This window comes from Rhinatrema bivittatum, chromosome 4, assembly GCF_901001135.1.
Source record: "Rhinatrema bivittatum chromosome 4, aRhiBiv1.1, whole genome shotgun sequence".
NCBI classification, from domain to species: Eukaryota; Metazoa; Chordata; class Amphibia; order Gymnophiona; family Rhinatrematidae; genus Rhinatrema; species Rhinatrema bivittatum.
This window is the reverse complement of record NC_042618.1, coordinates 347,495,672-347,521,846: the sequence shown is the minus strand read 5'-3', so window position 1 is coordinate 347,521,846 and position 26,175 is coordinate 347,495,672. Positions and strand designations below refer to the sequence as shown.

Genomic DNA, 26,175 nt, shown 5'->3' with positions numbered 1-26,175 from the left:
ATCTAAATATGTACATCCTGGAAGAGATGAGGTGCGGGAGGAATATGATACAGACCTTCAGATACCTGAAAGGTTTTAATGACGCACAAACTTTGAACCTTTTCTGTTGGAAAGGAAACCGTAGAACTAAGGGTCACAAAATGAAACTCTAAGGGGGAAGACTCAGAACCAACATAAAGAAATATTTTTTCACTGAGAGGATGGTGGATGCTTGGAATGCCCTTCCAGAAGAGGTGGTGAGGACGAAAACAGCAAAAAAAATTCAAAAGAGCCTGAGATAAACACTGTGGATCACTAAAGACGTGTGGTTGATAATGAAGAAAAGAGTGCGAGGGGGTAACCTGCATGGAGCAACAGTTAGTACTCCTAACAGAAGGCATGGGGGACTACTAGAGCAGCAGTTACTACCCTTAACAGAAACAAGGGGGTAACCTGCACAGAGCGGCAGTTACTACCCTTAACAGAAACAAGGGGGTAAACTGCACAGAGCGGCAGTTACTACCCTTAACAGAAACATGGGGGTAACCTGCACAGAGCGGCAGTTACTACCCTTAACAGAAACATGGGGGTAACCTGCACAGAGCGGCAGTTACTACCCTTAACAGAAACATGGGGGTAACCTGCACAGAGCGGCAGTTACTACCCTTAATAGAAACATGGGGGTAACCTGCACAGAGCGGCAGTTACTACCCTTAACAGAAACATGGGGGTAACCTGCACAGAGCGGCAGTTACTACCCTTAACAGAAACATGGGGGTAACCTGCACAGAGCGGCAGTTACTACCATTAACAGAAACATGGGTATAACCTACACAGAGTGGCAGTTACTACCCTTAACAGAAACATGAGGAGAAACCTGAACAGAGCAGCAGCTACTACCTTTTAGGGATGTGAATCGTTTTTTGACGATTTAAAACAATCGTCAGATATATTTTAAATCGTCAAAAATCGGTAGAGCCACGATACAATAACAATTCCCCCGATCTATTGTCAAAAAATCGTAAATCGGGGGAGAGGGGAGGGCGGGAAAACCGGCACCCTAAAACCCACCCCGACACTTTAAAATAAATCTCCCACCCTCCCGAAGCCCCCCAAAATGTTTTAAATTACCTGGGGTCCAGTGGGGGGGGGGGTCCCAGCGCGATCTCCCGCTCTCGGGCCACGGCTGTGTTAAAAGAAATGGCACCGGTGGCCCTTTGCCCTTACCATATGACAGGGCAAAGGTAGCGCCGGCGCCATTTTGGTTCCTGTCACCCGACGTCACGAGTGCAGGAGATCGCTCCCGGACCCCCGCTGGACCCCCAGGGACATTTGGCCAGCTTGGGGGTGCCTTCTGACCCCCACAAGACTTGCCAAAAGTCCAGCGGGGGTCCGGGAGCGACCTCCTGCACGCTGGCCGTATTGCCAATATTCAAAATGGTGCCGGCGCTACTTTTGCCCTCACTATGTCGACATAGTGAGGGCAAAATGGCACCGGCACCATTTTTGCCCTCACTATGTCGACATAGTGAGGGCAAAAGTAGCACCGGCGCCATTTTGAATATTGGCAATACGGCCCACATGCAGGAGGTCGCTCCCGGACCCCCGCTGGACTTTTGGTAAGTCTTGGGGGGTCAGGAGGCCCCCCCAAGCTGGCCAAAAGTCCCTGGGGGTCCAGCGGGGGGTCCGGGAGCGATCTCCTGCACTCGTGACGTCGGGTGACAGGAACCAAAATGGCGCCGGCGCTACCTTTGCCCTGTCATATGGTAAGGGCAAAGGGCCACCGGCGCCATTTCTTTTAACGCAGCCGTGGCCCGAGAGCGGGAGATCGCACCGGGACACCCCCCCCCCCCCCCCCCCACTGGACCCCAGGAAATTTAAAACATTTTGGGGGGCTTCGGGAGGGTGGGGGATTTATTTTAAAGGGTCGGGGTGGGTTTTAGGGTGCCGGTTTTCCCGCCCTCCAGCGATTTACGATTTTTTACGATTTAAAAAAAACAAAAACCATGACGATCAGATTTCCCTCCCCCCCCAGCCAAAATCGATCGTTAAGACGATCGATCACCTGATTCACATCCCTACTACCTTTAACAGAAATATGGGAGTCACCTGCACAGAGCAGCAGTTATTACCCTTAACAGACACATGGAGGTAACGTGCATGGAGCGGCAGTTACTACCCTTAACCGAAACATGGGTATAACCTACACAGAGCAGAAGTTACTACCGTTAACAGAAACATGGGTATAACATACACAGAGCAGCATTTACTACCCTTATCAGAAACATCGGTATAACCTACACAGAGCAGCAGTTACTACCCTTAACAGAAACATGGGTATAACCTACACAGAGCGGCAGTTACTAACCTTAACAGAAACATAGGGGTAACCTGCACAGAGCGGCAGTTACTACCCTTAACAGAAACATGTGGATAATTTCCGCAGAGCAGCAGTTACTACCCTTAACAGAAACATGAGGAGAAACCTGAACAGAGCAGCAGCTACTACCTTTAACAGAAATATGGGAGTCACCTGCACAGAGCAGCAGTTATTACCCTTAACAGAAACATGGGGGTAACCTGCACAGAGTGGCAGTTACTACCCTTAACCGAAACATGGGTATAACCTACACAGAGCGGCAGTTACTACCCTTAACAGAAACCTGGGGGTAACCTGCACAGAGCGGCAGTTACTACCCTTAACAGAAACATGGGGGTAACCTGCACAGAGCGGCAGTTACTATCCTTAACAGAAACATAAGAGTCACCTGCACAGAGCGGCAGTTATTACCCTTAACAGAAACGGGGGTAATCTGCACAGAGCGGCAGTTACTACCATAAGAAACTGAATGACCATTTGGTCTTTTTCTGCTTACAATACTATGTTACTATGCCCTTCATCCACAGGGGGACAGGATTATATGGTATGAGGATCTATTAAGATAGGATGTTTTCTGTATGTTTCATTTTTAGTTAATTATGGAGTATGGCCTTTTCCTCCTTAGTGAGAGAGGGCAGTTTGGACCTCAGTGCTAGCAGAATAATGATGCATCTATTTTCAGATTTTGATATATTTTATGCTTTACTATCTGTAATGTCTTGTTCTATGTTACGTTTAAAATTATATATTAATTGCTATGATGTAGTATTTTATCCTGTATTATGTAGTATATTTATGATTATGTCACACATATTGAGTGAGTTTTACCCACACAAAGGCACGACCCAAAGTGAAATTAGATTAGATTAGCGTGACATTAGAATATGAGCATGGACAACATGATTCTTCCAGCCCATTCTAGAGGAAAAGAAATAATGAGGCTTGTAAATTTGTTACGAGCACAATACTGCAGAACATTGCCTGTTTGAATATAACAAAATACTTTGTTTCCTTTTTCTAGTAGTTCATCTTACCATGTTTTATACAAACTATCAAGGTCAAAAGCATTTCACACTACTCTCTATTTTAACTGAGTTGTATCTTCTAGAGTATTTTCTGTTTAGGATATATATATATATTTTTATTTTTTTTTTGATAATTGAAAAACATTCCCTTACATTGCAGGTTTAGTAAAGATGGGTTATTCTGTTAAGTACTCTGCAGTAATTTAGGATCTTGTTAATTTGTGGCTTCATGTTGCCAGACATGACTAGAGGAAATGGTGAATCGCCAGAGATCAAACCAGCCGAACCAAATAAGCACTGCTCTCTGGAAAGACACTTATGGTTGAACAGCAAGACCAGGCTTTCCAGCGTAATCAGAATGCACTCCCACACAAGTGTTTGCAATCCTTGATGTGTTATAGCATTAGCCTAACTTGATTGAGAATTTAGCAGTATGTGCACCACTCGTGCCAACCCAGAAACTACAATGCTGGCAGGTACCAGTATAAATCAATCAGCTGCTGCCCTCAGCCCTTGCTGGAATTGGCCTGTGAAGAGAGTGCAATTCTGCAGAGAAAAAAAAACAAACGCAGAGACCAAATGAGCAGCCTCGTTTCTTCTCTCCATTAAGTCTCCTATTGATACTGTAAAACAAACCCCATTGTACCAGCAAGCAGAACGCTTATACAAATGAGATCTGTAAACCAAAAAGGACGAAACTGACAGATTGTTGCTCCTCATAGCATTTACCTATTACATCTTTTAATCTACCAAGTAAGTTTTGTTCATATGGACAGATCTGCAGCATTTTATTTCCATCCGAGTCTCCAGCGTTGCATTAATGGTAGGTTTTAACTTGTTTTTGTCAGAGTTATGGACTTCCCATAGTATATAAAGGGGCAAGCTCAGGCAAGAAACAAGAAAACAGGTATGTTTAAAAAAAAAAATCTTTCTCCAGTGTTTTCAAAATTATGTATGGATATGATCTTACAACAAATGGGAATTATTTAGGGTTTGGGTTGCTATTGTATATAGTACATTAATTCAGTTAGGGCCAGATCTAAACTTTTAGCATCCATAGGCGCTGGGGGTGCCCAGAAATCATCAAAGGGTGCAAGAGGATTCCGACTGCCTGAATTAACCCTACCCAGTTACTAGTGTAGAGAGCCTCGTAGTGTAACCTGCCAGTACACCGTCCTTCCAATTCAGCAGGATTTCACAGGGGGCAGGCTCTGGGTGTACAATCTTTATCCAGTCATCCCCCACCCTCCGTTCCTTCATGCAGCGCCAAATAAAACTACGGGATTCACTCATTTTGAGGCCAGCTGTCCTATTTATTTCCCGGCACATCATACACAGAGAATGCAGGTTCCGGACATGAAGTACTTAAATACATTCAAAGGAATCCCAAAACTGCCAGTACCTCAACACATGACATTACTGCCTGATGCATTTATTCAGTCCCACATCAAACAATTGCTGCTCACATTTTAGAGATTTCACTAACAGTGCTGTGCCCCACTGTATTCACTCATTCGGGGACTGCCCAATGCCTTGGCAGGAAGAATCCAAGAAAAATAGCTGCCATTATCTTCCCTGAAGCCTCCAGATTGCTCTACAGGGAACCTGGGCTCTCCTAAAGCAGCACTCTGGAAGACTGATGTTGCATTCTGTAGTGTCTCCAAGGAGTGACCTCACACAAAAGGGAGCAGCCAGAAATATCAAAACTTGCCACCAGGGCCCACTAGAGTACCGTGCTCTAAGTAATCGTGTAAAACACTAGGTCTCCACTAGAATTCCCTAGCATAAAGGTCGATTTTAAAAGCCCTATGTGTGCCAAACACACATGCACGTGACCATATAAAATTGTGCACACATGTAGGCGTATAATGCTGATTTTATACCATATGTGCATATATGCGCGTATGATATAAAATGGCCACATCCATTGGCATAAACCGGCATACACTCGTATACATACGCTCGCGCAGCTGTTTAAAATGTTATGTTATCATTCTTTATTTTTCCTGGAATTTACCATGGTTTATTATGATAACAACAAAAAAAAAAGAGAAAATCATTCAAATAAAATGACTCCTTATTTTTTCTGGTAAATATCGGAGTTTATTTTGGTAGACAGAAGCCCGGATAATAGAACAACATTATCATATTCACCTACCCACCCACTCAGCAGCAACCCCATGTCTACCCTAATCCCTTGCTAGCAGGCCCATTTCTCTCTCCTCCTACCAGACAGAGAACCTCCCTCCCTCTCTCCCTCCCTCCCCATTCCACCCACCCACCTCCCCATAGGTACACACACTGCAACAGAATTCATCCTTACCAGTGGTGGCTCCAAGCTTCTTCTCTCTCTCTCTCAGCAGTAAACTTACTGAGGCTCCCTCGCTCTGCAGGGCTGCACTTCTGCTTTCATGCAGGGCCAGGGAGCCCGCCGGGGGTGTTTCTGGTGGGCAGGGCCTGCTTGAAATGCACTCACAGTTCCAGATTGCGGACACTTTGGCTGCTTAGGGGGGTACTTGAAACATGGTAGGGGCGGTACTGGAGGGTGAGCGTTTTCATTGGTGGGGGTGGGACTTGAAACACAGCAGGTGCTTTGGCCCCACTCTGGCTTCCAGCAGTGGCTGGAGACCTTGAAACTGCATCTGCAGCTCTGGAGCAGCTTTTGAATCAGCCTAAAATTAGGGTGAATATCGACTTAAACCAAATGTCACCGTTGGAAAAATTCTGGCATTTATGGGTGAAAATCGGTTTAAACTGAAAATGAAGGACCCTTGTTCTAAGTTAGGAAGATAAGATAGAGCGTACCATTTTTCCCACCAGCACATCCTCTGTGGATGCTGGGAGTGATATCTCCTGCCTGCATAGATTTGCAGGTTGGTGTTTAGAGTAGTGAGGCATTTTTGAGTTGGTCTTGGAAGGAGAACGAGTGGTGTGATTTTTTTGTTTGTTTGTTTCTTCCTATGTTCTCTATTCTCAAATCCATGCCCCATGGTCATATATATTGGAACCAAGGAAAAGGTACCTCCTTGACCATTACCTACTCGGTCTGGAAGGAGTTTTCTCCTTGGGTTTGGTGAGAAAGGGATTTTTTTGTGGAATAAAACCAATTAGGAATCTGCAGTGAACATCCTGGTCCTAGAAGGATTTTCCCCTTACCTGGGAAAGGTTGGGGAGGAGAAGACTTGCTGTTCCAAACCTGGTATTTTGCGAAGAATATTTATGTCTTATTACATTTGGGAGGAAGTTTTGACCACCTTTCCTGCCCAGAAAAGGAGAGTGAGGTTTGTTTTTCCCCTTCTTGTGCTGTTTTTGGGGACTTTTTTCCAACCTGAAATTCCAGAGAAACATGTGTGTACTAAGAAGTTTACTTGGAAACCCCCATCAGAGTCTCTACGTAAGGAACAGAGAGGACTGTGTGCCTTTGAATCTGGGAAAACTTTAGGCCTAGATTCATCAAAATGCTATAAATATAGCAGAAATAGTGTCCGCGATAAAAAAAAAAAAATGGGCATGGTTAGGCTAATTTCCTGTGTATCACATTGCATTCTTACCAGTGGTGGAATATTAGGAAGGGAATGACAAGTAAAACAGTGGATGTCATAATGCCTCTGTATCGCTCCATGGTGAGACCGCACCTTGAATACTGTGTGCAATTCTGGGCTCCACATCTCAAAAAAGATATAGTTGCACTGGAGAAAATGCAGAGAAGGGCGGCCAAAATGATAAGGGGCATGGAACGGCTCCCTTAGGAGGAAAGGCTAAAGAGGTTCAGTTTGGAGAAGAGATGACTGAGGGAGGATATGATAGAAGTCTACAAAATCATGAAAGGACTTAACTCCTGGTTTTTGCCTGCCCTCTGACTACCTATTTAATGCAAAACACACAGACTCCTGGTTTATGCCTATCTTCTAATAAACAATGTACACAAGAAGAGGACATATCCAACAATTAATTTCATTTATTAATATGTACCCCAATTACCTATCTAACATTAAAATCTCTCTAGCACACTCATCCATCACACATACACAAACATCTAAAAACAATATTCATCAATAACATGAAATATTCTTTATAATGTCTGTCTTGTAATATAATTTCTAAAGGTTTTACAAAACACTGATGTTCGTCCTAATGTCCAATGTCCAAAAACATCCAGAATAACTTTCCCAGACAGTATTTATATTTCTTCCTGATTAACTACTTCCAACAGACATCATTGGTATCTTCATCAGCCTCACAAGGATTCAATATATATCACAGTCACGGATGTTATTACTCTTGTTTCACACGCACAAATACCAGCTCTTGGCTCATCATACCCTACATATGATGATTATAGCACCAGTTAATATCCAATGTGAAGCACGCGTCACTTCCGGATGGGGAATTCTCTTCTGGGATAGGATATGAATGAACAATACAGATCGAATGAGTAATCATCTATTATTTGGAGATTCTTTGAAGAATTGGATATCAACTGGTGCTATAATCATCATATGTAGGGTATGACGAGCCAAGAGCTGGTATTTGTGCATGTGAAACAAGAGTAATAACATCCATGACTGTGATATATATCGAATCCTTGTGAGGCTGATGAAGATACCAATGATGTCTGTTGGAAGTAGTTAATCAGGAAGAAATATAAATACTGTCTGGGAAAGTTATTCTGGATGTTTTTGGACATTGGACATTAGGACGAACATCAGTGCTTTGTAAAACCTTTAGAAATTATATTACAAGACAGACATTATAAAGAATATTTCATGTTATTGATGAATATTGTTTTTAGATGTGTGTGTATGTGTGATGGATGAGTGTGCTAGAGAGATTTTAATGTTAGGTAATTGGGGTACATATTAATAAACAAAATTAATTGTTGGATATGTCGTCTTCTTGTGTACATTGTGTATTACAGTAAGGAAGAGGTAGTTTGTTCTTTGTTTTTTGACCCTTGTGTGACTATATCTTCTAATAAAGGCACACAAACAAACTAAGGAATATACCTCAATAGTTTATTTCACCCCAAAACGTTTAAGTTCTAAAAATTTCCCCAAGCAGTACTTACCGATTCCCTTCAGCCACCATCAAGGTCATCCTCTCCTCTCAGTGCTCCTTGAGGTTTTACAAACCAGTCTGGTTTCCAATGTTTGCAGTTTGACACCCTTGCCATAGATACCTGCCCCCAAGTTGATTTCTGGCTTTTAAATCTATTTTACAACATAACCCTAAATTAGAGCCAGTTTAAGCAAATAAATCCCATGAATATTCCTCTGTAGATATTCAGACCTGTTTGCTGCTCTTGGGAAGCAAATCTGATCAGTATTCATTGCTGAAACACTGAAAACCAAATTAGTCTGTAGCTCTGAAGGACCACAGTTACCTCTCCTTGGACTTCGCTACAGTTTTTGCTAAGGTGGAGAAAAAACTCTTAAAATCCCCTTTTTTTTTCCCCAAGTGCACTTGGAAAACAAGATTTTGAAACTGTGTTCGGATAGTAGAGAAGCATGAAAGCCAGAATCAGATGAAACCAAATTGCTTTGCATCTTCCCTTCTGGTTACATTAATTTCCTTTCCTTGGCATGTCAGTTCCTATCTGAAAACAACTTTAAATACCCAAGGCCACTTTACAAAAGAAATCATCCGTAATTGGGTGCTTTAATGTGTTGTAGAATAATGCACAACAATTCATATTCACAAGCACATGTGCACCAACCCCAGCAAGTTGCCACGGTAGCCGAATACATTAAAATGTCACGTTTAATGGGTACCGATGCCTTAATAAATGTAAGGGCAACCAAACATTCCTCTGCTTTTATAGACAGGGTTTTCACAATTATGAAAAGCTAGCCTGTGATTTTATAAAACATTTAGAAGTAACCTTGAGGATAAGGTAGTTATTTTTTCTTTTAGTTATGATTGCCATGTTTACAGTTTGTTGCAAAAATATACTCTTAAATTTTCATCCAAACTGTTCATAACACTGGAAGGGATAAAAAACCCACTAACATATAAAATGAGAGAGGCCAAACATTTTTTCCCCCTGAGTCCACTTGTGTGGCTCTTGACTGCTCCAGGGACTTGGGGTTGCGCTTCTGTAAGAGTCTGGCTCTTGACTGCTCCCACCTCCCTACACACACACACACAACCCCTGCCACCAGAGAAAAGAGGAGCCAGCCTCCAGCCCCTGGAGCAGGCAAGAGCCAGAAATGTGGCCTGAGGAAATTTTAAAAAGTCAGCTTAGGCCTGGATTTTCTAAGATCGCAGGCCTTTATGAATCGTGCAGTACCGGGGGGGGGGGGGCCTGCGAAAGCGCCACCGTGAAAGGTGGTGCTATTGGGCGTGCAGCTGGCAGCGATAAGGTGTCCTACCTTTTCGCCGTCAGCAAAGTCGTCGTGGAGTCTGCCCCAACTCCTCCTCTTCCGGTGCGGATTTCGCAGGCGATCCCTTTGGAAAATGACAACCTTAGTCTGCTAGTGCCAGAGATGCAGGCAAAATTGAGAAAGGAATATCCATTCCTATTAGCCACAAGACTTGTATTGCTTTATAGCCAAGACTACTAACTGTCTTTCAGCAAGATATGTGCTAACATCTAAACCATTTTTTCTAAGACCTTTTTTCACTTGGAAGGAACAGGTGTGGGCAGTGTAGGCCGCTCTGCTGCTCTTCCACCTATAGGAGCCAACTTTCCAAAATGATTTGGAATGCTAAACTCAACACAAATTACCCCATCCCTGGTCACTGTAAAGGAGACCTGGCACCTATGCTTTTATTTCACTCTAATGGCCCTTGGTTGAGCCCAAGAACCATTTCATTGCAATCATATGAGGGTTTTGGCTAATTAGCCTCGATGTCAATGGTGACACCTGCGGCGCACATGCCAGACTTGGAGGAGGTCCACAGGGAAGAGGAAATGGCACATGGTAGCTGCAGCCCAGCCACTGCTATCATCAGTAAAAGCTGAACTGCTACTACTGATAATATCAGCATGGACAGTCTCAGAGCTACAGCATTGGACCAGTAAATGCAGCATCTGTGGGCTGGAAGGGGGCCATAGTTTGCACATGTCTGGTATAAGAGCTCTCTTTCCTAATAACTAGCCTAGGAACTCTCTCACATAATAATTTACAGTACTTTGTAATCTGCATCCGAGTCACTGCAAAAAGGCTCTCAGGTGTTGTACATTGGGTTTGCTGTGGGCACAATGTCCCATTTTTTCTATCCCGAAAGTCAGCTTGCTTTATTTATGTCATTGGCTTATGGCTGCTATTGTTCCTGTTTTAGGCACTGCTATGTTGTTTTATTGTAAAAATATATTTTATTATTTAATTTTACTTTATTTTATTTACATTCCACTTTTTCGAGCACTTCAAAGTGGATTACATTCTGATATTGTGTTTTTATATTTTTTGATATACTGTAAATGTATTTATATTTTAATTTGTTGTGCTCTGCTGTAGGCTAACTTAGATAAGGAAGATTATAAAATATAAATAAAACAGTTTAAGAGAGACAGGTCAGGGCAAAAAAAATAAAAATAATTAATGTCTTCTTTTTTTCATTATATATATTTTTTTTTACAACAGTATTTTGGAGTAGGACTATTTTGTCTTGTTTTATCAATATTCAAAGCTTCTGGTTTGAACAGCACCCTAAGTAGCAAAACTGTATATGTAAATACCTCCGCATAATTTACCATTGGTATAACAGAAAGTAAGGAATTATAATTCTTTGAAAAGTCTTCATGAATAGCTGAGAGTATGATGATCATATAGAATTAAAAGTAAATGCAGCACTAATTAACATTTTTTACAAAATGTAACATCTCTTACCTGAATATTTTAAGTCTGCTTTATGAAAGAAAGCATTTATCAGCAGGCATGTATAATTGATGAATCATGCCTAACTTTGGTATGAGACTGAGATATTGTGGTGGCTTTCATAGTAGCTAGAAATGATCGGAAACAAAAAGGGGGAAAGCGGAGTGCTTCTCGAAAACCAAGCATAAAATGTTGGTCGGTGGGTCAACGCTGTGTTTGTGAAGTGTCCTCCCTGCTGGAGCACACACATCTGCTCTGAAGCAGCTCTTAAGTGAATGCGGTTGCGGCAAGGAGAAGAGACGGCTGAGGGGGGATATGATAGAGGTCTTTAAGATCATGAGAAGTTTTGAATGAGTAGATGTGACTCGGTTATTTTCACTTTCGAATAATAGAAGGACTAGGGGGCATTCCATGAAGTTAGCAAGTAGCACATTTAAGACTAATCGGAGAAAATTCTTTTTCACTCAACACACAATAAAGCTCTGGAATTTGTTGCCAGAGGATGTGGTTAGTGCAGTTAGTGTAGCTGGGTTCAAAAAAGGTTTGGATAAGTTCTTGGAGGAGAAGTCCATTAATGGCTATTAATTAATTTTACTTAGGGAATAGCCACTGCTATTAATTGCATCAGTAGCATTGGATCTTCTTAGTGTTTGGGTAATTGCCAGGTTCTTGTGGCCTGTTTTTGGCCTCTGTTGGAAACAGGATGCTGGGCTTGATGGACCCTTGGTCTGACCCAGCATGGCAATTTCTTATGTTCTTATGTTCTTAAGGTAATGGCGAGGTTCGGGGTTGTGCGATTTGTTTGGTCGGCCTCAGAGAGAAGTTGAGCAAGGGGAATTGTTACCTCTTTAACAGTTCTGTAGTAGTAGTTTAGGGTTATAGTGAAGATTATAAGCAGATAGGAGAGGCCCAGAAGATGGTTACCAAAATAGTGCAGCATCTTCACCACAAAGTCCTATGAGAAGAAGACTTGAGATTATTAATATGCATATCCTGGAGGAGAAGAGGGGAATGAGCCTGAGCCTATGGCATAAATAATGTGAAGGCATGAAGAATTTTGATGTTTGAGAACAAGGGATTGTCATGTGGAGCTGATGGGGGAGTAGGCTCAGGAGTAATCTAAGGAAGACTTTTTTTCACAGCAAGGGTGGTAAATGAATGGAACCACCTCCTAGTAACATGATAAATGGTACTGGAATTTAAGAAAGCTTGAGACCAGGACAGATGATCTACATTGGCGAAAAACAAGGTCAAGTCAAAGACTTTTACAGTAGGAAGGGAGCATGAATAGGCAACACTGGCCTTGTGATCATCGTTTGCCATCATATTCTCTGTTTCTGTATGCTGCTGACATCTGCAACAGCTACTTGCCAGTACTGGGCAGTTATGAACTGTTCCATCTGCAGTCTTCCATGTAATAGCATCTTAAGCACCTGCAATTTTTACAAACCACTTGACATTGGCTTCTGCTGTTGATGCTAAGAGGACCCCAAAACACACTTCCTCCATTTTTTTGTGTGTGTGTGTAGCCCCTGCCCAACTTCTGGCTGGGCCCAGGGGTTCTCTCAGGAGGTCATGGGCAAACACAGAACCCGTGTCTCCTGGGGTTTCTTCCCACACAGGGGGAAGTGTCAATCTTTCAAGGCCCTTAAGGGGTTTTTTTCCTCTCTTGGAGCTCAGTTCAAGTTCAGTCAAGATCACCAAATTATACTTCATACAGAAGATACCCAAAAAATAAAGTCCTTTACTGGTTACTGATTGCAGGGAAGCAAAAATCTGCATTCAAGTACACTGAGGTTTAGTGCACCAAACAGTACAGAAAAATATAGTCCAAAAGCATGAAAATAAACTCTGTCTCTTACAGTAATAAATGCTTGGGCAAGTAAGGAACCCCCTTCTCCTGGGCACTTCCCTTGATACCTGCTTCCTTAGGTGCCACTGTCCTGTATTCCAACTAGAGCAATCCTCAGAATAATTCAGGAACTTCTAAAGCTGATGCTTCCCCCTTGGGTATCAGCTCAGGAAACAGACCTCCAAGCCTGGAAGTCTTATTCTTCACGGGACTCCAGATTGCAACTCCACTCTTTTCCCTGGACAGATGAGGAGCGGGGACTCCTCAGGAGTAAATTCCTGTTATTCTGAGAAGATATAGAGGTCTTCTCTGTATCTTCTCAGAATCTCAGGAATTTACTCATCTGAAGAAATCCTTTTCTGTTGGATTGTCAGGAAAACTAGGAATCCTCCTTTGGACTCCTCAATAGACCCTCTCTTGTCTCAGAGGCCTGGGCACCCCAACCTTGCGCAAGACACTCCTTCAGTACCTCTCTATTGAGAGAGTCACCTTCTGCCATTACAATTTCTCCTCTTGGAGGGTGAGACCCAAGACCAGCACCTCTGTTGAGACATGTACCCCAAAGAGCCCTGTACTCAAGTGGGCACATGAGTTTTGTTAAATTGCAGACACCTCCCAATGGGGAATGCCAACTACCCTATCACCCCCTACTCTGACATCAGTCACTGCATTCAAGGTCTATTGAGAGCACTGATGCACCCTAGTGAAGGGTGAATTTGGTACCCCCTTACATGTGCATATCTCCTTATGCTGCAGGATTTCTCAGCCATCAAAATGATGAACACTCTTGTAAATTGATGGAGCTATGCTGGGTATCCTGAGCTTGCCCATGGCATACTCATCTAAGTCTGAAAGATTTAGCCATGGGTACTTTATATGGTTCCAGGCAACGACAATAATTTCTGAAAATGCACTGTATACTGGGAGAAGGCATAATTATATCCAAGCTGTAAGTCACACTACCGTTGCAAGCCATTGAGAGACAAATGAAACCATTCTCCTTAGTAAATAGTAATAAGACATAAATCCCAAATGTTTTCTCTATTATTAACTTCAGTTTTATACCACCATCTTAATAATGAAACTTCTTGCAGCATGTAACTAAATAGGTTGCTTAGACATTGTAATTAGCATCCGAGATAAAGTGATACTGAAGCGACGTCAATTACAGTGATGCAGAATGTAATACGTAATGTTGTCAAGGCTCTAATTTCAAATTAAAGTGTAGCAATGCATACTATATTTGCCCGTCCTTTTGATTAATGCAAGCTAGTATTAGATGTAAGAAAACAAAAGCTTCAGAAATATATCATTCTGAGCCCGGCTACTGAGGATGCGGCAGAGGCGGCATTCACGTCCCGCCCCCTCTGGAATGAGTTGAGTGCCTGGCAAGCCCGAGGTAAGCAGCAAGCAGAGGGCTTCGCCAGGCACCTGGTCAAGCACCTGGTCTGTGGCACCTGGTCAAGGATGGTCAATGCAGTGACTAGACTAGATGGAAGGAGGGGACACTGTATAAAAATAGGATAGAACCCCCAGCTAGATATAAATGAAGGCTCAAAGTGCCATAACCCCAGTAAACAGCCAGTTCTATTGGAGTTGGAAACCCAAAGAATCAGAAAGGAACTACCAGGTGAAATGGAAAAAAAAAATGAAGTCTTATCTCAGAAGTATGTTTCACTGCTTTGGGGGGTTTTTTTTTTCTGTCAATGATTTTGAAATATTCCACAATTAACACAGAAGCTATTGTAATTTTAGTTTTTCCAACTAAAATTTGATTCAGAAAAAAATCTGCCTGTGCTTTCACAGACACTCAGTTAAGAGTAAATGCCAAGTTAAAAAAAAAACACATCATGATTAAAACAGGTACTTCTCATGGGTAATAGTTCTCCTTCTCCCCAGTAACAAATATTTATGGTGTCTGTTGATAGGTATCTACTGGAATACATTTCAACAGGGTAGCATTTAGAGATTACCAACCAATTCATCAACTGTATTAACCGCCATCTAGTTAAATTTATAGCGCAGGTAATTACTGCAGAAGATCTGCACACCAATGATTCTAGCTCATAAGGTGAAATACACCCTGTATTATAAATGTGTATTGTACTATTCCTGTGTCTTCACTAAATTAATGCTGTGGTTACAGAACAGTTATTTTTAGATATATTCCCTTAAGGAATCCCTACATCTAAGTTTTTTCCCATGATTCCATTGATAATTAATTGACAAAGAACCTGTAAACACATCACCTCTTTATTACAACTGGACTAGTGAGTGTAAAGAATGAAATAAACTCTTTAAGGTGAATTTTAAAAGCCCTACACGCGCCAAAGCCAGGAGATATGTGCGTGTCTCTGGCTGGCTCGCGCCACGCGGATTTGTTAGAAGCACCCAAGTACACATGTATCTCCCTGTACGCACACAAATCAAAAAGTTAAAAATGGGCGCGGCAAGGGTGTGGTCTGGGCAGAGCATGGGCAGGACATGGGCGTTCCGGGAAGGTCACTTGAAATGTGCGCCTAAGTATTTATGCGCACAAGCGTGCCAGGTCCCCTGCCGCATAACTTTACTTTGGCTATGGATGGCGTGTAAGATTTAAAATAAAAACAATCAGGGCTAATCAGCGGGGTTTGAAGGGTCAGGGCTAATAGGGTAAAAGGGAGGCTATCTAGCTAGGGGGGTTAGGAGGTCCTGTCCTTTACTGGGGCGAACTGGGAACGAACTGGGGAAATGGGTATTTGCTTCGACGCACGTGCCTAGCAAAATCCCACTTTACACGGTACAGGTGACATTTGCGTGCACATATAAAACTGCACGCACATGTACGCACATACTGCCGATTTTATAACATACATGCATATAAATGAGAATGGCATAAAATGTCCGCATCTATTTGCGCGAGCCAGCATACGCACTACATGTACGCCCATGCGCTGTTTAAAAGTTACCGTCCCCAAGTGGATGACAACGTGTTTCATGATATCATCCATGGCGTGCTAGTACTATGATCCTTATTGGAGGATGGATTTGTTTTCAGTGTATCTTTACTATTCTTCTTCAATCTGAAATCTGTGGGGTCGGAAGGGGGACAGCCCAAAATATATATATATCTTGTGGGGAAAAAAATAAGATACTTCTCCTGGAGGAATTACATTGCCAACTAATCTGCAATCCATTTGTGATGGGTTTTTTCTTTTCAGCAGTTCATTTTGAGACACTGGCAGCTTGTTTGCTAAACATCCCTATCAAATAAACACATCGTGACAAAATGAGACAGGAAGTGGTGTACATTTTGCATTTGCATTGCATTTGAGTAAAGCTTACATGCAAATGTATATGTTTATTTTCTGCACATCAGAAAATTGATTTCCATGTCTAAAAAAAATTTTGTAATTTTTTTTTCTAGGTGGGTGGAACAATGTACAACACCGGGAGGCATGTATCCCTACGAGTAGACAAAGAGCACTTAGTCAACATATCTGGAGGGCCCATGACTTATAGCCACCGCCTGGAAGAAATCCGGTTACATTTGGGAGTGAAGATAGCCAGGGATCAGAGCATCTCCTTAATGGACAAGCATTTTCTGGGGAGGTATGTCAGTGTGCTAGGACTCCACTGTGAGCTACCATCCAAATACCTGCATGGCTGCTACTCCTCACTGCCTAAGAGTAACATCCCTCTAATTGCAGCTCCTGGACAATTTATACTTGTATAAGAGAGAAAACCGTGAAGGGGTTTATGATGCAGTGTACCGCACCATACTTCTCAGCACATCAGTTTATGCTTCAAGTCAGAGCAAGCATGTCTGTTAAAGATAAGGAAAAAGGAGCAAGGAAGCAGAAAACTGTCATGTACCTTAGCAGGGAGGCCAATGAGCATAGTAAAACCAGAAAATAATTTTCTGCATAAGTTTTGACATCTTATTTTCATATTCTTGACTTGACTTGGTGGTATGTCTGTCAGCAGATACTTTGGAACCACAAACTGAAAGTCAGCAACATTGCTGGTCCACTGGTGGCCTGAGGAATCCTTAAACCTCTGCGCAGGAACTAGCAAACTGTGGCAACTGGCTCTCGTAACATCTTGTAGGCCTTTTATTAAATAAAAAAATGCATTTCAAAAAAATGTTTTATTGCAGTGTGTGACTGCACACGCTGACAATGGTAGAGGCGGTGAATAGCATGGAAGTTGAAACAGTAAACCTCCACATAGCAGCCCCACTTCCACAGTATTGAACGAGGTCAAGAATGGCCACGGCATTCAAAGAGCAGAATTCAAAGTATAATACCATCAGGATAACAGGGCACAAAAGCTTGGTCCTCCAGAAGCACTACAGCTCAGTACAGCACTACCGGTTACCGGAGAACATCAGAGGCGTGATTCCCCAAAGTCACAGACACGGGAAATGAAAAAAAACTAAACTAAACAAAAGACTTTTGTTATTCATTGTTGCAGTAAGGAGAGGTTAAATAATATGCAGTACATCATAAACTCTCCCGCTGCATCCGACTCTCTCTTTCTACCATTTCTTTAGTGTCCTTGAAGTCCTGAAGCAGAGTGTGTTGCATTACCTGGGGGCTAGCTTTTAACCCATTGCCGGAGCTGTGGATAAGCAACTAAAGCCCACAGAGAATGCCTTTTAAGGAAGAGGTTCCAATGTGCTGGGATTCAGGGCCGGTGCAAGGGGATTAGGCGCCCTAGGCGAGCCTTCTCCCTTGCGCCCCCCTGGATCGCACCGCCACCCCCCCGGTCTCGGCCCCAACTCCTACCTCATTCTCGATCACGCCCGCCGACTGTGTGGTTTTCTGGGTCACAAGCAGGTTGGGCACTGCTCGCGGCCCGCCAAATCTCCACTCCTCTTTGCCACCGCTTGCGGCCCCATATGGCTCGCACCCAGTGGTGCACCAAGGGTCTCCAGTGCCCGGGGGCTAATGCATTTGTGTGCCTCTCCAGCATCCCCCCCGAAATCCTTCTTGTACTAATGCTTAAGGTCACAGAAAATCAGTGGCATCTCTAGACATAAGAATTGTTGGGGGGGCGGGAGTCAAAATGACATTTCTTAATCACACCCATCTATATAGCATGGATCCTGCTTTAAAATTGGTTATAAAAAAAAGTGTTAATAAAAAACTCCAAAGGGTCTTCTGCGTAATTTTAAAAAGCTGGCCAATTTCACACTATAAAATTATTTGATAGCCTCATTCAACTAATTCTATATGGCTATGAGAGTGAAGTCTGGAATATACAGGAAGGGACAGAATGTCAATACAAATCCTGCACCTCTAGATCTGTAACTCTGTGCATCCTCTGAAATTCCCCCAAACAATGGAGCTTGGATGTTTCCCTTACAGCTCATCATACTAAAAGATATTTACAAATTCTGGTGTCACCTCACAGTAACAGCAGCACAAACACCTTCCACTGCCAGGCACATTGTGAACTAACACAATGCCCCGCAAAAAAGACACTCAAAATCTATACTGCAATCCCATCGTAACATAACAGTAATAACACCAAGGACTCAAACAACAATAACCCTACCTATGAAAAAGCAAGCGTAAATATTACACTGGGTCCTAGAATACCAATACACCACCTGAGGAAACAAAACAAACCCGATTGCTATAGATCCCTATACAGACACTATATGCTAGCAGAATCTGTCATGGTTCAAAGATCACCTCCGACTCTGCCCCCATAACAGACCCACCAGGGCACAGCACCTTGCCATGATGCACACTCCCTCTCCAAAGCTGTCCAAACTCAAATCCACCAAAACACGTGCCCTCTCCCTAGCTGGTCCCACCCTCTGGAACAGAATGCCCCCAAACCTGCGCTTAGAATCTTGTCAAAAAAGATTCAACAGAACCTCAAGACCTGGCTCTTTAAACAGGCTTTCACCTAATCCCTTCTCACTATCCCCCAATTACCACCCTTCTCTCTCCTTGAACATACTATCTCTCTACCCAGTATGATCCAGCTTGCTCCCCCCTCACCCACTCACTCTCCTATTACACCTGACCCTGTCCATATCACCTGCCACCATTCACTCACTTCTTCCATTATCTCATCCAGGTATTTCTCATCTCAGCTAACTTCCACTCCCCTGGCTTAAGTCCGATTTCCTATTACATTTGTTACTATTATGCCTTGCTACCCTCATTTAGCTTAACCGCCTCAACATAATCACTGTAAAAATTCTCCCTGCCATCTATTCCAAATATTCATGCTTATTTTGAATTATCATTCTCGTTATAACCAGTTAGCTATATAGCATGTTATGTTACTTGTTCAACTTATCACGGTTTACATTATTTACTTTCACTTTGTTATTTGTTCTCTGAAAAGCGTATTGCAGTTTTAGTTATCCGTGAACCGAGATGATGTTCCCAACATATCCCGGTATATAAAAACACTTAAATAAATAAATAAATAAATAAATAAATAAATAAATAAATCTCTCACCATGGTCATACACACAGAGCAGAAACAGACCCTCACAAAATATAGAATAAAGCCACATAAAGTATAAATAGAAATGTGCAGACAAAAACTGAACTGTAAAACGCATCACGCCAGACTCTATACAGTGTAACAATGGAAAAACAAAAATTTCACCATTCCTCGTGAAACAAATCTATGAAATCAAGATATATAAATCATTAATCATAATTATAAAATCATACAAATAAAATAATTTCAAAATAGCTGATGAATAGAATATCCAATAATTAAAGACTCATGCAAATTTTGAAAGCTTTACCAGACACCAATCAAATATTTTAAACAGCAGACACATCACATACTACCCAATAATTAAAATGGTAGTCAATCAAGAAAAATGAACTTAAAAAACCACCTTTACTTACCCTCTCCAGCAGTTCTCCTACTCCTTTCCCTTGCAGGCCACACCAGAAGCAGCAGTAGCTACTGAAGCTGTCCTCACAGTCCTCTTCTTAGGGACCACAACCAGTCTCTTCTCTCTCTCTCACACACACACACACACACACACACACACCAGTTACACCCTCAGGACCAGTTTCTGTCTCTCACACACCAATCATCTCCCCAACCAGTCTCTCTCTCTCACACACACACAAGCACACACATACCAGTCATCTCCCTGATCAGTCTCTCTCACACACACATATGTCACCTCTCTGGCCAGTCTCTCTCAATCACACAGTGCTCTTGCTCTCTCTTACTTACACACGGGCTTTCATTCACACACATGCTCTCTCTATTTCTCTTACACACAGGCTTTCAATCACACACATGCTCTCTCTATTTCACTTACACACAAGCTCTCAATCTCACACATGTTCTATCTCACATACAAACAGGCTCAATCACACACATGCCCTCTCTCACAGCCACAAGCCAGCCAAAAACATGCTCCATCTCTCTCGCACACACACATTGACACACACAAGCACCCTCCCTGATTCACATATACAACACCACACATACAGAAGCACCCTCCCTGTCTCACATACACATTACACTCTCACAGAAGCACCTTGCTTTCAGACTTGCAGCATTTTTCACTTTTACTAAAAGTGAAAGTGATGCTCCCAACCGTTAAATAAGAAAACCACATTCCTATCAGAAGGCGAAATGACACCCTTCCTTCAGGTTCTATCCTCCCAAGGGACAGCCACCCACACCATACAGCTTCTCTTGTTTTACGCTTTCAGGCAATAAAGCAAGTGTCTTTCTTCAAACTATCAGTCATATGATTATTCATGTGGGAGATATGGAACAGAAAGACATCCTTAGTCAGCTTCCCTTTTAAATGGGAAGAGTCCAGTCTTAGTCATTTAAAAATATACATTTTCTAAAGGCTTAAAAAAAAAAAAGCAAAACCGTTTCAGTTTGGAACTATTCTAGTCTTCATGTTTAAATTATGCTTCAAAAAAAATCCCAAACCCCACCTGGCATCACTCTTAAATTTGTGATTTTGCTGAGATGAACATTTTAAATATTTTAATTTTTTTTTTTTGCTTTAGTATTTGGCTCTACCCACTTTGTTAAATTTTATTTTCCAGAAGAGGGATGCTTAGAATTCAGTAATTTCATCTTTCATCCAACTTTTCAAAAGTTGCGCTACCAGCACAAAAGTTGAGGTATATGTATTATCACATTTCATTTTTTTAAACTGGCATATTCCTTTCTCACATACATACCGCATACACACACACAGAAGCACCATTCTTTTCTCACATATACTTCACATACACACACACACACAGAAAGAAGATTGGAGCAGCCTGTCTAGCTGATCACATGACCGAAGAAAGGAAGATCGGTGCAGCTGGAAACCAGGCGCTGAGACTTAGAGGGCGCCGTGGCAGGCAGCCAGCCCCCGACTTGCCCTGCCTCCCCCCCAGTGCCACCCTCCCGACGCCCCCTCTGGTGGTCCAGCGGAGGACCCAGGAGCGATCTGCCGCTCTCAGGGCCTTGGCTGCCACTAAGCAAAATGGCGCCGGTGGCCTTCAGCCCCTACCATGTGACAGGGGCTACCAGTGCCGAGGCCAACCAATGGCACTGGTAGCCCCTGTCACATGGTAGGGGCTGAAGGCCACCGGCGCCATTTTGCTTAGTGGCAGCCAAGGCCCCGGGAGCACTGGTAACCCCTGTCACATGGTAGGAGCTGAAGGCTACCGGCACCATTTTGCTTAGTGGCAGCCGAGGCCCCCGGAGTGGCAGATAGCTCCCGGGTCCACCGCTGGACCACCAGGGGGGGCGTCAGGAGGGTGGCACTGTGGGGGGAGGCAGGGTGAGTCGGGGGCTGGCTGTCTGCCGTGGCACCCCCTAAGTCTCAGCGCCCTAGGCACAGACCTAGCTCGCCTAGTGATTCCTCCGGCTCTGCTGGGATTAAAAAGTAGTTTATTGATCTAGTAGCCATCTTTGTCCTGGAGAAAACTGGAGTCATTGTGTGAAGGACCAAAATAGGCCCTCCAGAGCTGACTACAGCACTGTTGACTGTTAAACACTCTACCACCTGAAGGGACAGCACATTACCCAACCAGGAAACTCAGGCCTTGAGTTATGCACATTAGCTCCAAGGTAAATTTAAAAATACACAGGAAAGGAGGGCAACATTGCAAAAGAAGTATATCTCTTCAGTTCTAAAAATAAAGGCCCACACTGTCACATTGGATTCCTGACTCATTAGGAGAGCCTCTAACACAGTCTGCTTAGTCCAGATGTTGTGTTATCTTGACATCTTGTCTGTGTCATTTCTAATGCCTCCAGTGACTAAGCTAATTTTATCTCATTGATGCTAATCTCATCTCCACTTGACATCTCCTGGTGAACTCTGTTGTGGAATTCCCACCCCAAAATATTCCCTCGATAAAAAAAACAAAACTCCTTGCTCCAGCTTTGCAGTCACATCTGAAGAAAGGATCTCTGAGGTCTCAAACGTTCATGTATTACAACTTCATTTTCTTGATCCTTTAAAACAGTGGTGCTTAAATCAGTGCTTGCCCCCACCACCACCAATTTGCACCTCCCCACCCTGTCCAGCCAGTCAGGTTTTCAGGATATCCCTAATGACTATGCCTGAGATAGATTTGAATATATTGGAGGTAGTGCATGCAAATCTATCTCATGCATATTGAATAGGGATATCCTGAAAACCGGACTGGCTAGAGAGAGGCCAGAGGTCCAGTTTGAACACACCATTTTGCAAGGTATCACACTGTCTATAAAGGTTCCTGGATTTTGTAAATAACTTAAAATAAAGTAGAGAACTCTTCACCTGGCCAGATAAGGGCAGTCTAAGTCTACTAAATAGCTTCTCTTCTTACCCAAAGATAAAGTGCTTCCAGCCCTCTAGAGCAGTGGTCCCCAACCATCCTGAGGGCCCACCAGCCAGTCGGGTTTTCAGGATATCCACAATGAATATGCATGAGAGAAAATGTGCATGTTATGGAGGCAGTACATGCAAATTTTCTCTCATGCATATTCATTGTGGATATCCTGAAAACCTGACTGGCTGGTGGGCCTCCAGGACAGGGTTGGGGACCACTGCTCTAGAGTCTGTAGGCTTTTCTCTCTAGTCTGTGTCCTCTGAACTGTCCCAGGAGTTGACAGTCTAAGGTGTCTAGTCTTCGTTGTGGTAGTCCTCCCGCTCAGTGACTAATGATCTTAGTTAGTGACTAAGGCGTAGGCACTGTGTAACCAACACTTCTCAGTTACAGATGAAAACAGCTTTACACAAAACTTGCTGCAAAGCATAAGTGAGCTTGTGAAGACAAGCCTGTACTCATATTCATGTTAAACTCTGGCTGAAGTGCAGCTACAAACCCAGCTGCTTGCTGGAAACATATTAACATACGTAGTAATGATGAAGAAAAAGACCAAATGGTCCATCCAGTCTGCCCAGCCAGTTTCTTATGGTAATGTCGCTCCGTGCAAGTTATCCCCGTGCTTTATGTTAAGGGTAGTAATATTAATAATCAAAACCAAGCAATTGTCAAACTCATAACAAAATTACTGCTAGCAACATTTTTACAGGGTGAGCAGCCTTCTTGATAATTCAGACAATGCTGCCTGAATGTGCTTTGCTTTTGCACTTGGCCTTAGAAACAGTCCTGTGCTTTGTCTCTAATGTCTGAACATCTGTATCCCGGACCATAAAAGTCAGGGCTCAAGTGTTGGGCTGTTGTCTGAATCCAATTCCCCTTCCCACCCATCCACCCCCACCGTTGAAGCGGAGAGCAATGTTACAGATGTGTCAAAATCATGAAAGCTAATTGGCTAAGGTTAGCCATCCCCATGCCTTCTGTTAGGGGCAGTAGCTGCTGCCCCCATGCACCCTTTTCTTCATTACCCACTCTAGCCTTTAGGGATCCACAGTGTTTATCCCATGCCTTTTTCAAATCTTTTACTGTTTTCGTCTTCATCACCTCTTCCGGAAGGGCATTCCACGCATCCATCACCCTCTCCGTGAAGAAATATTTCCTGGTATTGGTTCTGAGTCTTCTCCCCTGGAGTTTCATTCCGAGTTCTACTGTTTGTTTTTCAACAGAAAAGGTTTGAATTTTGTTCATCATTAAAACCTTTTAGGTATCTGAAGGTCTGCATCGTAGCTCCCCTGCACCTCCTCTCTTTCAGCCAGGGCTGGTGCAAGGTCATTAGGCACCACAAGGGAACATTTCAGCTTTGCACACATCCCAAGCCCCACCCTCCCCAGACACAGGCCTCGGTTTTCCAATAGGCACACTAGGCCTGTGCCTAGGGCAGCAAACATTTGAGGAAGCAGCAGGCCATTTGAAGATTTGCTACCTACCATCAGTGCTTAATCTTACTCAACAGAGAACACTCTTCTGCTTCCTGCTCCAGCCCCTGCCCTCCCAGTGCAGAGAACAGGAGGGGAAGGGGAGGCTGGAAAGGACAGAGCAAAGAAAAAACGCTCTACTATTTGAGCCCTGGCCCATCCCTCCTGTCCTGTGCACACAGGAAGAAAAGAAAAGCCACTCTGCTCCCTAATCCAGCCCCAATCCTTCTGTCATTCAGGGAGGAAGAGACCTTGGAGCAAAGAAGGTTATGCCGTACACCTTCTGCTCTTTTATCACTTGTCCGGGGGGCAGGGGCAGCACAATCCTATATCCATCACTGCCCACACACATATACAAATTATGTATTTATAGGAACATATTTTACAGGAAAAAAGAACATGTAAAGTACAGTCTTCTAAGGTAAAAATATTTATTTTATTTTAGGCATTTTATATACCATCGTTCCAAAAGAAGATCACAGCGGTTTACAAAAGCAACATTCATATTCTAGATCAACACACAGTCAAGTACATATTCTATGTCAAATACGTGTTAAGCAGGGGCTAGGACAGTAGTTTATAGTACATGAGTTCTGTTTCAATAACCTTGTCGTATTAGTAAGTTGTCGTAATACACTTTACATCGCTCTTTACTTATTGCTAATTCTAAAAACATTATCTATGATTTTTGATAGTGAAGTTATCTGCATATTGATATTTTAAGTTCAATCATATGCCCTTTTTGAAGAGCCATGTTTTCAGTTCACATTTGAAACTTTTTTCTGTTATTATGTGTAACATCTCTGGTAGAGAATGCCACAACTTGGGACCTGCTAAAAATATCACTTACAGCATGTATATTATTTACATGCAGGCCGATTCAGTACAGTGCACTCAGGCCGAGCGCACCATTAGCCCCCATTTGGATGCGCGTTTTCCACGTGCTATTATTACCCCTTATATAGTAAGAGGAAACAGCGCGTGGAAAATGCGCATCCAAACCCCCGAAACTAATAGCGCCCTCAACATGCAAATGCATGTTGATGAGCCTATTAGTTAGTCCCGCGCAATACAGAAAGTAAAATGTGCAGCCAAGCCGCACATTTTACTCTCAGAAATTAACTCCTGCATAGCGATATTAAGTCGGAGGCCCCAAAAATAAAAAAATTAAAAAAAAAATCTTAAAAAAAAAAATGCCCGCGGCCTGCGGGTTGGAAAACGGACGCTCAGTTTTGCTGGCGTCCATGTTCCGAACCCGTGGCTGACAGCAGGTTCAACAACCGACGCCAGTAAACTTGAGCGTCACATCCAGTGATTACAAACATATAACAAACATTGATTACAAACATATTACAAACATCCAGTGATTACAAACATATAACATATAACTCAGCTCCAGCAGTCAACTCCAGCATTCAGCTCCTGCACTCAGCTCCAGCAGTCAACTCCTGCACTCAGCTCCAGCATTCAGCTCCAGCATTCAGCTCCTGCACTCAGCTCCAGCAATCAACTCCAGCATTCAGCTCCTGCACTCAGCTCCAGCAGTCAACTCCTGCACTCAGCTCCAGCAAACATCCAGTCAACTCCTGCACTCAGCTCCAGCAAACATCCAGTGATTACAAACATATAACATATAACTCAGCTCCAGCAGTCAACTCCAGCATTCAGCTCCTGCACTCAGCTCCAGCAGTCAACTCCTTTCACTCAGCTCCAGCAGTCAACTCCTGCACTCAGCTCCAGCATTCAGCTCCAGCATTCAGCTCCTGCACTCAGCTCCAGCAATCAACTCCAGCATTCAGCTCCTGCACTCAGCTCCAGCAGTCAACTCCTGC

At 43.1% G+C, this 26,175-nt stretch overlaps 1 protein-coding gene across 1 annotated transcript in view; it reads left to right on the top strand.

Moving 5' to 3' along the window:
• The window catches only part of CA10 (carbonic anhydrase 10), an 834,819-nt gene that overhangs the window by 647,331 nt on the left and 161,313 nt on the right, over positions 1-26,175 (top strand). The window contains 2 exon segments of the mRNA XM_029600669.1: positions 16,463-16,583; positions 16,586-16,647. Coding sequence (XP_029456529.1) covers positions 16,463-16,583; positions 16,586-16,647 — 183 coding nt within the window.